The sequence below is a fragment of the Spermophilus citellus genome, assembly GCF_964194105.1.
Source record: "Spermophilus citellus genome assembly, chromosome: 3".
Taxonomy (NCBI): domain Eukaryota; kingdom Metazoa; phylum Chordata; class Mammalia; order Rodentia; family Sciuridae; genus Spermophilus; species Spermophilus citellus.
The window spans coordinates 36547153-36559652 of record NC_138184.1 but is presented as its reverse complement, the minus strand read 5'-3'; the positions used below and the strand labels follow the sequence as shown (position 1 = coordinate 36559652).

At 43.6% G+C, this 12500-nt stretch overlaps 1 protein-coding gene across 2 annotated transcripts in view; it reads left to right on the top strand.

Moving 5' to 3' along the window:
- The window catches only part of RARB (retinoic acid receptor beta), a 171479-nt gene that overhangs the window by 135144 nt on the left and 23835 nt on the right, over positions 1-12500 (top strand). For both annotated transcript variants that reach the window (XM_081286686.1, XM_081286687.1), the window contains exon 4: positions 1761-1921. In XM_081286686.1, the coding sequence (XP_081142812.1) occupies positions 1761-1921 (161 nt within the window). The remainder of the gene's footprint in view (positions 1-1760; positions 1922-12500) is intronic.

Here is a 12500-nt window from a genome sequence, read left to right as displayed (position 1 = left end):
CTTAGTCAGTGGAAAAGAGTACAGTTGAGACCGAGTACCCAGTCCTCCCCTTCCCTCCAGTGACTAGGATAGTGTTGTTTCAGGGTCTTAGGGGAAACACAATCCTAGGAACCATGTTCTCCTCAAACATGTCCCTTCCTTAGGAATAAGTGAGTCCACATGACTTATTGGTCACATAAACATGCACACAATCCTCAGCCTCCTTGGACTCAGTTTCTTTACCAGCAGAATGGGTTTAAAATCGCTTGCCTGATAAGGGGGTTAAATGCAATTCTGGAGATAAAGCTGCCAGGAAAGTCTTCAAGATGTCCAAGCCAAGCCCTCTCCTCCCCGACTGCCCTTCCTCCTGGGCTCTAATGTCCCAGTGCCATTCACCTCCCCTTTTCTCTGTCTTCCTTTCCAACTCCCTCTTTCCTTTTATATTTTCTCCTCTCTCCCTGTCCTTCTTCTACTCTCCCAGGGTGGACCCAGGGGCCTGCCAGTTCTCAAATGGCCGGCATGTCCTTGCGTGGGCAACCCAGGACCAAATCCTCTTAGGGCAGATCAGATTATGCCCTGGGTCATTTTGCAGCATAGATTCCCAGGTCACAGTGGTGGCAGACACAGCCAGGCGGTGTCCAGCCTGGCACCCCTGGGTCCCTAGGGAACATGGACTCCCCGGAGGGGATTGCATGGTCCAGTTTCACCTGTCCGCCTCCCTGGGTTCCAGTTTCCTTCCCCAGGAGATCCTAGCCAGGGGCTGGGCGTTGAGTTACACTCTGATTTGCCGTCATCTGAGAGGTCTGAGCTGTGGGAAGAAGCACAGGCCTTCCACAGCACCCGGGCCTGAGCCCGACTGTGCAGGAGCTGAGGCGGCCATGCTGAGGTGCAGCAGGCCAGGTGGGCCCTGGAATGGAGCATCTGTGAATGAACAGGTGAACGAATGGCTGGGTTTACAGGCTGAGCATTTCATACTCCTTTAAAATAACATTAAGCCGGGCACAGTGGTGCATGCCTGTAATCCCAGCGGCTCAGGAGGCTGAGGCAGGTGGATCTCGAGTTCTAAGCCAGTCTTGGCAACCGTGAGGCACTAGGCAACTCAGTGAGACCCTGTCTCTAAAAAAAAAAAAAAATACACAATAAGGCTGGGGATGTGGCTCAGTGGTTGAGTGCCCCTGAGTTCAATCCCTGGTTCCCCCCCCCCCAAAAAAATACCATATTGTCTTTTGTTATTTATAATGTTATTAAAGAAAATGTTGCAAGCAGAAAAACATGAGAAGGTAAAAATCATCATCTTATCATTCGTAAGACACATCTCTTCAAAAGCGATTATTCGGTCAGAAAGCTGGAAAGCAAAGACACTCAGATGCTGGGCTGGGGAATACCAGCTGTGAAGCCACATTCAAGGACTTTACTCCCTGGCAAGAGAGGGGCCCTCGTGATGTCTCTCAGGGCGTCCCTCTGGAGCTGGGAGCAGCACTCTTGGAAGAATTTTTTTTCTTCAAGGAATTCAGTCCACACAGAAAGTTCTCTCACACTAGCCAAGGCTCAGCTTTCCAGGTGTCCTGAGTTTTCCCTAAGAACTGGCGGGTACACACACAGACGTACAGTCCTCGCTGTCTGTCCAGGCCCCCGGCTGCACAGCCCCCTTTCCTCAGGGATATCCGTATCCCACCTCTCCCTTCTGTTCCCATTCTAAGTATCCGATGAAACTTCCGGGCCCAGGCAGCCCAGGCCCAGCACTGAAGTGATCTCTGATTTGTCCTGTCTCTCATTTCCAGCTGTCAGGAATGACAGGAACAAGAAGAAGAAGGAGCCCTCGAAGCAGGAATGTACAGAGAGCTATGAGATGACAGCGGAGCTGGACGACCTCACAGAGAAGATCCGGAAAGCTCACCAGGAAACCTTCCCCTCACTCTGCCAGCTGGGCAAATACACCACGGTAAGAGCCGCTCCCGTCCGAGCTGCTGGGAGTGTGGGCACAGACTCTCGCACACACTCTGCCCTGGGCCTGGTAGGAACATCCCAGGACTTGCCTGTCAGCTGAGTGGGGCTGCACAGTGGCCATATCTCTGCAGGTGGTGGCCTTCAGACAGTCACAGGGTATTTCCCCAGTTCCATTAGTCATGCATGCATTTTGCTCAAGAAGCAGTAATGGAAAAAGAAGAAGAAGAAGCAGTAATAGGTGTGGGAGAGAGCTTGCCTAGCACGCAGAAGGCCCTGGGTTCAGTCCCTAGCACTGAAAGAAAAGAAAAAGCATTGACTGAACATTTCCTATATGCCCACTTGTATGTCAGGCATGGGCTACACGAGCTATCTGTCACTGCTCTCAGGAACTTTGGTCTAGTGAAGGAAATAAATCAAGCCAGCAAAGAATCACAGGTGTCACGTAAACACCTGTACAGAACCCAGAGGGAGCCCCGAGTGGGTATGGGATCAGTCTTTTTAAAAACACCAATCCAGCTATAAAATCCAACCAAGATGATGGGGGCCATTTCCTGGGCCAGGGTCTGGCTTTGGGGAGCGGATATGTGTATATAATATAACCCAAGCTGGGGCCTGGAAGAGCAGAGTCGAGGAGCCCCCCTGGGTGCGTGGTCCCCTGTACTCCCTACTATTATGTGAGAAAGGGCTTTCGCTACAATTACGAAATCAAGAAGGGGGCGAGGGGGAGGTGAGATGACAACGTGGGAGGCGTTAGTTGGCTGGTCTAGGATGTGCTGGTGGAGATGTCTGAAGGTCCTTGGATTTTTTTTCCAAGGCATTTTGGCACTTGTTGTATTCATGGTGGGTATTCCTGGTTTGTGTGGCCCATCGTAGGCACCTGTAGATATTTGACAAATGAGTGGACATAACTAGAATGATGTTCTAGCCTCTTGAAATGGAGAAGCTAAGGAAGTGGAGCACCATGGAATGGCAGGGCGGTGCTGAGTCGGAAGTGGGAGTGAGGATGGGGGATGCCCCACAGGATCTTGAACGCCCCTCGAGGAGTCTGTGTATCATCTGTAAATAGTGGGGAAAACCGATGCCTCTGGTCAGACATCCCCTCTGTCCTTATGGCCTCAGAGTCAGGCGGTAGGGGTGAGACTTGAACCTGAACGAACGGTTCAATTCCAAAGGCGGATCTCTCAACTCCTACACACAGTCGAGACCAAGAGGTCAGCTGACAAGGTACAATGGAAGCAGGAACCCCTGGAGGCATCTGGTCAGGAGGAGGTACTTGTTTTCCAGGAATACATCAAACCTTTCTCTCCAGCAAAGGAAGAGAGACCCGTGTGGGGAGGTCTTCCTAAAAGAGGAGGCTTTGCGCCGGGTCATGAGGTGAGACCCAGCGGATGGAAATACAGAATCCTCCTGCCTTCTTGCCTCCTCCTCTTAGAGCAGCCTAGTCAGTCCCCCAGGCCCTGACTTAGGTGGCAACCAGGTGAAGTGGGCCCCATTCTGATCTGCAGAGGGGCAAGTCACAGGCAATGTCCCCCCAGAACACACCTGGTGTGGCCTGGGCTCTGGGGTGGCTCACGTGTGAGCAGCCTGCCTCCAACCACAGATCAACAGAAGCCAGTGGACCAGGACCCCGGCCTCCTTGCCATGTGGGCAGGATGGCTCTCAGGCACTCTCTCCACCATCTCCCAGAATTCCACAGTAAGCACAAGCCCGATGCCCAGTAATGGTCTGTACTGACTATCATCTGCCCTCAACCCTTCCCTGTGACTCTTCCCAGGTTTCCTGGGATCTCCTTCCACATAAACTATTGGCATTCAAATCCTAGTTTCAGGGTTGGCTTCTGGCCCAAGGCAGAGGGACTGTCCACTGGGCCTCTTGGGCCTTTTCCTATTCACCCTGCTTTGGGGGGGAGATGCCATCTTGTTAAGTGGGGCCTATCATCCTAAGCACTTTTGTTTTAGTCAGCTTTGTGTCGCTGTGTCCAAGTTGCCTGACAAGAACAACCTAGAGGAGGAAAAGTTTATTTTCAGCTCAGTTTCAGAGATTCAGTCCATGGTTGGCCAACTCCATTGGGCCGAAGATGAGGCGGAATATCATGGCGGGAGGATGTGGCAGAAGAAAGTGGCTCAGGACTTGACAGCCATGAAGGGGGGGGAGAGAGAGAGAGAGAGAGAGAGAGAGAGAGAGAGAGAGAGAGAGAGAATGCGCACACAAGGTGCCAGGGACAAAATATAAACTCTAATGGCATGTCCCCAGTGACCTACTTCCTCTAGACAAACCCTACCTGCCTATAGTGACCACCCAGTTAATCCATTCAAGTGGATTAATCCATGGTTAGGTTACATCTTTCATAATCTAATCATCTCATCTCTGAGGGAAGCAGAAACATATGCACCCCAGTCCTGCTTTGTCTCACACACGAAGTTTTGGGGGACACCTCATAGCTAAACCATTTCTGCACCTTTTTCAATCAAGCAGAGAAAATAGAAATACAAGTTCATCTCAGAGGCTAGACCCTAACCACTTGGCGGCACAGCCTCCTTGGTGATGCGCACTGCCCACTCCCTGCCTTGGAAACTGTATCCCAGCCGGCCTTTCTCTGTAATTCTACTATCTCCATGCGTATCTCGCTTTGTTTTTATTGTAAGTGACTTCAAATCCTTTCTGGAAGTAGGTGGGAATATAAATAAATAACAGAAGCCATAACACATTCTCTGCTGTCGCTCAGCTCCCAGTTGAGCAGTTTTTCAAAGAGCTTTTTTTAGATAGGCAGTTGCTTCCTCTGCAAGAAACTTCCTGCCACCTTCACCAGAGTGGCATCCCTGACAGATGCCTTCAGAATAAGTGGGTAGACAGGAATAATAATAAAAAAAAAAAGGCAGGCAGCCAACCGCCCACCTACAAATCGTTCAGAGAGTAGCTCCTTTTCCTTCCCTAATTAGGGCTGATTTGGGACAAATGGTCAGGCACCAGGAGGTAGCAAGAATGAATGAGGGAAGCAGAAATATATGCCCACCAGGCCTGGGCAGGGTGCCCACCTACCAGCTTTGGAGTTGGTGTGCTTCTTGGGAAGTTGTCTAACCAATAACCTCTCTGCACAAAAAGGGAGTGGGGTGAACTCCGGGTGGAAAGGTAGAAAGCAGAGGAGTAGCTATATATAGAGGCGTGTTCCAGAGCAGAAGGGAACAGAGGAAATGTTCTGAGGATGCTGACGCTACCTCCTTCAGTTGCCCCTAGCAACTATGTCACTGGGGTTTAGAGGGTTTTGTAGACCCAAATCCAAACCTTGCAACCATGTAACCAGGGTTTGGAGGGATTCCTAAACCCAGATGCAAAATCTTGCCTGTGCTACTTAGGAGGTGCGTGACCTTGCAAACTTTACACCACCATCTGATCCTCAGCTCCTTCACTGGTACCATGGGAATTGTACTGATGCTTGAGAAAAATGTATCCGAGGATCTCACAGTTTCTGGGGGAGAGGAGGTGTGCAGACAGGCAAGTGTTCCCCTCTGGATCGTATGACGAACATCTTGTCATTATTAAAAGCCATGTGCCCAAGTTCTTGAAGAAGGCTATGGGAGGTGTGACCTGAGATTTCCAGGTAGCATGGCCCCAACCAGCCCTGTGCAGCTGTTCATCACCCTGCAGGGCTGGTGGAATATAAGATGTCCTCTGAGGGGCTCATGAATTTGCACTGATTTAAGAAACCCTTAACCTACCAGAAAAATGACCACAAACAGGGCTGGAGGGGTGGCTCAGTGGTAGAGCACTTGCCTAGCACATGTGAGGCATTGGGTTCGATCCCCAGCAACATATAAAAATAAAATAAATAAGGACAAAGTTATTTTTTTAAAAATTTTTTAAAAATTTTTATTTATATATGATAGTGGAGTGCATTACAATTCTTATTACACATATAGAGCACAATTTTTCATATCTCTGGTTGTATACAAAGTATATTCACACCAATTTATGGCTTTATAATGATCACCACATTTCACCATCATTTCTTTTTTCTTTTTATTGGTTGTTCACAACATTACAAAGCTCTTGACATATCATATTTCATACATTAGATTGAAGTGGGTTATGAACCCCCAATTTTACCCCAAATACAGATTGGAGAATCACGTCGGTTACACATCCACAATTTTACATAATGCCCTATTAGTAATTGTTGTATTCTGCTACCTTTCCTATCCCCTACTATCCCCCCTCCCCTCCCCTCCCAACTTCTCTCTCTACCCCATCTACTGTAATTCATTTCTCTCCTTGTTTATTTTCCCATTCCGCTCGCAACCTCTTATATGTAATTTTGTATAGCAATGAGGGTCTCCCTTCATTTCCATGCAATTTCCCTTTTCTCTCCCTTTCCCTCCCATCTCATGTCTCTGTTTAATGTTAATCTTTTCTTCCTACTCTTCCTCCCTGCTCTGTTCATAGTTGCTCTCATTATATCAAAGAAGTCATTTGGTATTTGTTTTTTAGGGATTGGCTAGCTTCACTAAGCATAATCTGCTCTAGTGCCATCCATTTCCCTGAAAATTCTATGATTTTGTCATTTTTTATTGCTGCATAGTACTCCATTGTGATAGGTGCCACATTTTTTTTATCCATTCATCTATTGAAGGGCATCTGGGTTCGTTCCACAGTCTAGCTATTGTGAATTGTGCTGCTATGAACATCGATGTGGCAGTATCCCTGTAGCATGCTCTTTTAAGGTCTTCAGGGAATAGTCCGAGAAGGGCAATAGCAGGGTCAAATGGTGGTTCCATTCCCAGCTTTCCCAGGAATCTCCAAACTGCTTTCCAAATTGGCCACACCAATTTGCAGTCCCACCAGCAATGTACAAGTGTACCCTTTTCTCCACATCCTCGCCAGCACTTGTTGTTGTTTGACTTCATAGTGGCTACCAATCTTACTGGAGTGAGATGGTATCTTAGGGTGGTTTTGATTTGCATTTCTCTGACTGCTAGAGATGGTGAGCATTTTTCCATGTACTTGTTGATTGATTGTATGTCCTCCTCTGAGAAGTGTCTGTTCAGGTCCTTGGCCCATTTGTTGATTGGGTTATTTGTTATCTTATTGTCTAATTTTTTGAGTTCTTTGTATACTCTGGATATTAGGGTTCTATCTGAAGTGTGAGGAGTAAAAATTTGTTCCCAGGATGTAGGCTCCCTATTTACCTCTCTTATTGTGTCTTTTGCTGAGAAAAAACTTTTAAGTTTAATCAAGTCCCATTTGTTGATTCTAGTTGTTAACTCTTGTGCTATGGGTGTCCTATTAAGGAATTTGAAGCCCGAACCCACAATCTGTAGATCGGAGCCAACTTTTTCTTCTATCAGACGCAGCGTCTCTGATTTGATATCAAGCTCCTTGATCCATTTTGAGTTAACTTTTGTGCATGGCGAGAGAAAGGGATTCAGTTTCATTTTGTTGCATATGGATTTCCAGTTTTCCCAACACCATTTGTTGAAGATGCTATCCTTCCTCCATTGCATGCTTATAGCCCCTTTATCAAATATAAGATAGTTGTAACTTTGTGGATTAGTCTCTGTGTCCTCTATTTTATACCATTGGTCCACCCGCCTGTTTTGGTACCAGTACCATGCTGTTTTTGTCACTATTGCTCTGTAATATAGTTTGAAATCTGGTATCGCTATACCGCCTGATTCACACTTTCTGCTTAGAATTGCTTTTGCTATTCTGGGTCTTTTATTTTTCCATATGAATTTCATGATTGTTTTATCTATTTCTACAAGAAATGCCGTTGGGATTTTGATTGGCATTGCATTAAATCTATAGAGAACTTTTGGTAATATCGCCATTTTGATGATGTTAGTTCTGCCTATCCATGAACAGGGTATATTTTTCCATCTTCTAAGATCTTCTTCTACATCTCTCTTTAGGGTTCTGTAGTTTTCATTGTATAACTCTTTCACCTCTTTTGTTAGGTTGATTCCCAAGTATTTTATTTTTTTTTGAGGATATTGTGAATGGAGTGTTTTTCCTCATTTCCATTTCAGAAGTTTTGTCGCTGATATACAGAAATGCCTTTGATTTATGCGTGTTGATTTTATATCCTGCCACTTTGCTGAATTCATTTATTAGTTCTAGTAGTTTCTTTGTAGACCCTTTTGGGTCTTCTAGGTATAGAATCATGTCATCTGCAAATAGTGATAATTTAAGTTCTTCTTTTCCAATTTTTATGCCTTTAATTTCTTTCATCTGTCTAATTGCTCTGGCCAGTGTTTCGAGAACTATATTGAATAGAAGTGGAGATAGAGGGCATCCCTGTCTTGTTCCGGATTTTAGAGGGAATGCCTTCAACTTTTGTCCATTCAGAATGATGCTAGCCTGAGGCTTAGCATAGATAGCTTTTACAATGTCAAGGTAAGTTCCTGTTATCCCTAGTTTTTCTAATGTTTTGAACATAAAGGGATGCTGTACTTTGTCGAATGCTTTCTCTGCATCTATCGAGATGATCATATGGTTCTTGTCTTTAAGTCTATTGATGTGGTGAATAACATTTATTGATTTCCGTATGTTGAACCATCCTTGCATCCCAGGGATGAATCCTACTTGATCATGGTGCACAATTTTTTTGATGTGTTTTTGTATTCGATTCGCCAGAATTTTATTGAGGATTTTTGCATCTAGGTTCAATAGAGATATTGTTCTGTAGTTTTCTTTCTTTGAGGTGTCTTTGTCTGGTTTCGGAATCAGGGTGATGTTGGCCTCATAGAATGAATTTGGAAGAGCTCCCTCTTTTTCTATTTCCTGAAATAACTTGAAAAGTATTGGTATTAATTCTTCTTTAAAGGTTTTGTAAAACTCCGCTGTATACCCATCCGTTCCTGGGCTTTTCTTGGTTGGTAGTCTTTTGATGGCTTCTTCAATTTCATCCATTGATATTGGTCTGTTCAGATTGTGTGTATCCTCCTGACTCAGTCTGGGCAAATCATATGACTTAAGAAATTTATCGATGTCTTCACTATCCTCTATTTTATTGGAATATAGGTTTTCAAAATAATTTCTAATTGTCTTCTGTATTTCTGTAGCATCTGTTGTGATATTGCCTTTTTCATCCCGTGTGTTAGTAATTTGAGTTCTCTCTCTTCTTCTCTTCATTAGCATGGATAAAGGTCTGTCGATCTTATTTAATTTTTCGAAGAACCAACTTTTAGTTTTGTTAATTTTTTCAATAGTTTCTTTTTTTTCAATTTCATTGATTTCCGCTCTGATTTTAATTATTTCTTGCCTTCTGCTACATTTGCTGTTGTTTTGCTCTTCCTTTTCTAGGGCTTTCAGTTGGAGTGTGAGCTCATTTATTTGTTGGTTTTTTCTTTTTTTGAGCAATGACCACCAGGCGATGAATTTTCCTCTTAAAACTGCTTTCATTGTGTCCCATAGATTCCGATATGTTGTGTCTGTATTTTCGTTTATCTCTAAGAATTTTTTGATTTCCTCCTTTATGTCTTCTGTAACCCATTGATCATTCAGTAATATATTGTTCATTTTCCATGTGATGTAGGATTTTTCCTTCCTTCTTTTATCATTGATTTCCAGTTTCATTCCATTATGATCAGATAAAATGCATGGTATTATCTCCACCCCTTTATATTTACTGAGGGTTGCCCTATGGCATAATATATGGTCTATTTTTGAGAAGGATCCATGTGCTGCTGAGAAAAAAGTATATCCATTTGATGATGGTTGATATATTCTATATAAGTCAGTTAAGTCTAGGTTATTGATTGTGGTATTGAATTCTATAGTTTCTTTATTCAACTTTTGTTTGGAGGATCTGTCCAATGGTGAGAGAGGTGTGTTGAAGTCACCCATAATTATTGTGTTGTGGTCTATTTGATTCTTGAATTTGAGGAGAATTTGTTTTATGAATGTCGCAGCACCATTATTTGGTGCATAAATATTGATAATTGTTATGTCTTGTTGGTGAATGGTTCCTTTTAACAGTATATAATGACCTTCTTTATCCCTTTTGATTAACTTAGTCTTGAAGTCGATTTTATTCGATATGAGGATGGCCACCCCTGCTTGCTTGCGAGGACCGTGTGCGTGGTATATTTTTTCCCATCCTTTCACCTTCAGCCTGTGTATGTCTTTTCCAATCAGATGTGTCTCCTGGAGGCAGCATATTGTTGGATTTGTTTTTTTAATCCATGATACCAGCCTATGTCGCTTTATTGGAGAGTTTAAGCCATTAACATTCAGAGTTACTATTGATATATGGTTTGAACTTCCATCCATGTTTGATTGTTTATCCTTTTTTTAAAAAAATTTTAGTTTGTTTCTCCATGATTGTCTTTCTCTTCGCCCTCTGTCTTTACTGAGGCACTTCCCACTGATGGTTTTGGTTATTGTTTTTCATTTCTTCTTCGTGTAGTGTTTTGCTCAAAATGCTTTGCAATGCTGGTTTTCTGGCTGCAAATTCTTTTAACTTTTGTTTATCATGAAAGATTTTTATTTCGTTGTCGTATCTGAAGCTTACTTTTGCTGGATACAGAATTCTTGGTTGGCATCCATTGTCTTTCAGTGTTTGAAATACATTGTTCCATGACCTTCTTGCTTTCAGTGTCTGTGATAAAAAATCCGTTGTTAACCTTATTGGTTTACCCCTGAATGTAATCTGTCTCCTTTCTCTTGTAGCTTTTAATATTTTCTCTTTGTTCTGTATATTGGATATCTTCATAACAATGTGTCTTGGCGTTGGTCTGCTGTGATTTTGTGTGCTCGGTGTCCTGTATGCATCTTCAATTTGTATATCTGTTTCCTTTTTTATTTCTGGAAAGTTTTCTGTAATTATTTCATTCAGCAGGTTTCTCATTCCCTTGGTTTGAATCTCTGTACCTTCTTCTATCCCGATGACTTGTATGTTTGGTTTCTTCATGTTATCCCATAACTCTTGGATGTTTTTCTCGTGATTTTTTACCAGCCTTTCTGAGTTGGCTAGACTCTTTTCAAGATGGTATATTTTGTCTTCGTTATCTGACGTTCTGGTTTCTACTTGCTCCACTCTGTTAGTGATACTCTCAATTGAGTTTTTAATTTGGTTTATTGTTTCCTTCATTTCTAGAATTATTGTTTGATTATTTTTTATAATCTCTATCTCCTGATAAAGATGCTTAACTTCTTCTTTTATCTGTTTATGGAATTCATTCTCAATGTGTTCTTTCACTGCTTGAATTTGCTGTCTTGTATCCTCTTTAAGGTTCCATTCCATCTGTCTAAGGTGTTCCTTGAGTTCTTTATATGACCATTTTTCTGATGACTCTAGGTCCTCCTGAATATTTAGGCTGTCCTGCATTGTTTGTACTCCTTTTCTTCCTTGTTTCTTGAAGCTGCTCATGTTACTTCTTGTTCTGTTTGCTGAGTTACTGTTTACTCCTATAAATTAATTTGATGCTTGGGAGGAAAGGTATTTGAAGGGAAGGGAAGAAGTCACTAAAGAGAATGAGAGTGGGCAGGTAGAATTCAAGGAAAGGGGGGATAAGAAAAATGAAAAGACTAAAGAAGAAAAAAATAGGAACTAAAAAAGAAAAAAATTTTAAAAAAATAATAATAATTAAAAAAAATTTAAATTAAAATTAGTAGAAAAAAAATTAAAAAAAATATTTTGTAAAAAAAAATTAATAAAACAACAAGAAAGAAAAATGAAAATGAAAGAAAAACCCAAATCAAAAAAAAAAGGGAGAAAAGAAAAAAAAAAACCTAATAAATGCCGTCTTAGAGTTTGATTAACTGCTCTTCCAGTAGGTGGCGCTGTGCCCACCAGGCCAAGTTTCTCCTGTCAATACGCGGGAACCAATCACTGTGCAGCAGCTCCTCCGAGACTGGGCGAGTCTCCAATCCTGAGTGTCTAGGGCCTCCTCTTGTGTCTAGTCACTTCCCACTTTTTCTCTAGCCAGGCCCCTCTCACCACAATATTGGCTACACGCCAGGTCTGCTGCTCCCGGGAGCCCTGTTTTCATGAACGACTGGGCACACTCTTCCAGTTTGCCATTCCCTCAGACCCTAAGTTTGTAGAGCTTGGGGCTGAGAATCCTCAGCGGATTTTACTTGCCCTCCGGTATCCACTTCCCCGTAGCTGGTGCAAGAGACCTCAGCAGTCAGCCCTGGTGGGAGTGGTAGTTCCGTGCCACGAGTCCCGCACCACCTCTGATTCCCTTGGGCTGGCTGTTGCACTCACGGGAGAGCTGGGAGGGGTCCTTACGGGAGAGCTGGGAGGGGCCCTTAAGGTTTCCCCGATGTGTGGAGAGGGAAGGCTAGGGAATTACACACCTGTAGCTGCCGGTTTCAACGAAGTTATCTCCTCCGCAGCAGTCTGATGACGTCGTTTCCCTTTGCCGGGGGACCAATGCAACGGGTGGGTCCTTCTCTCCCAAGCCCCGTTTCAAACCTGTGGCCACTACTTATGAAGGCTCGGTAGGCATTTACCTTCGTATGATGAGAAGGGCTGACCAGTTGTTTCAGCCGGATGGATTAATGCCGATTCATAGCTGTTTGTCTGCAGGAAGCAGGTGACCGGGAATTTGAATTCAGCCAATCAGGGCTCA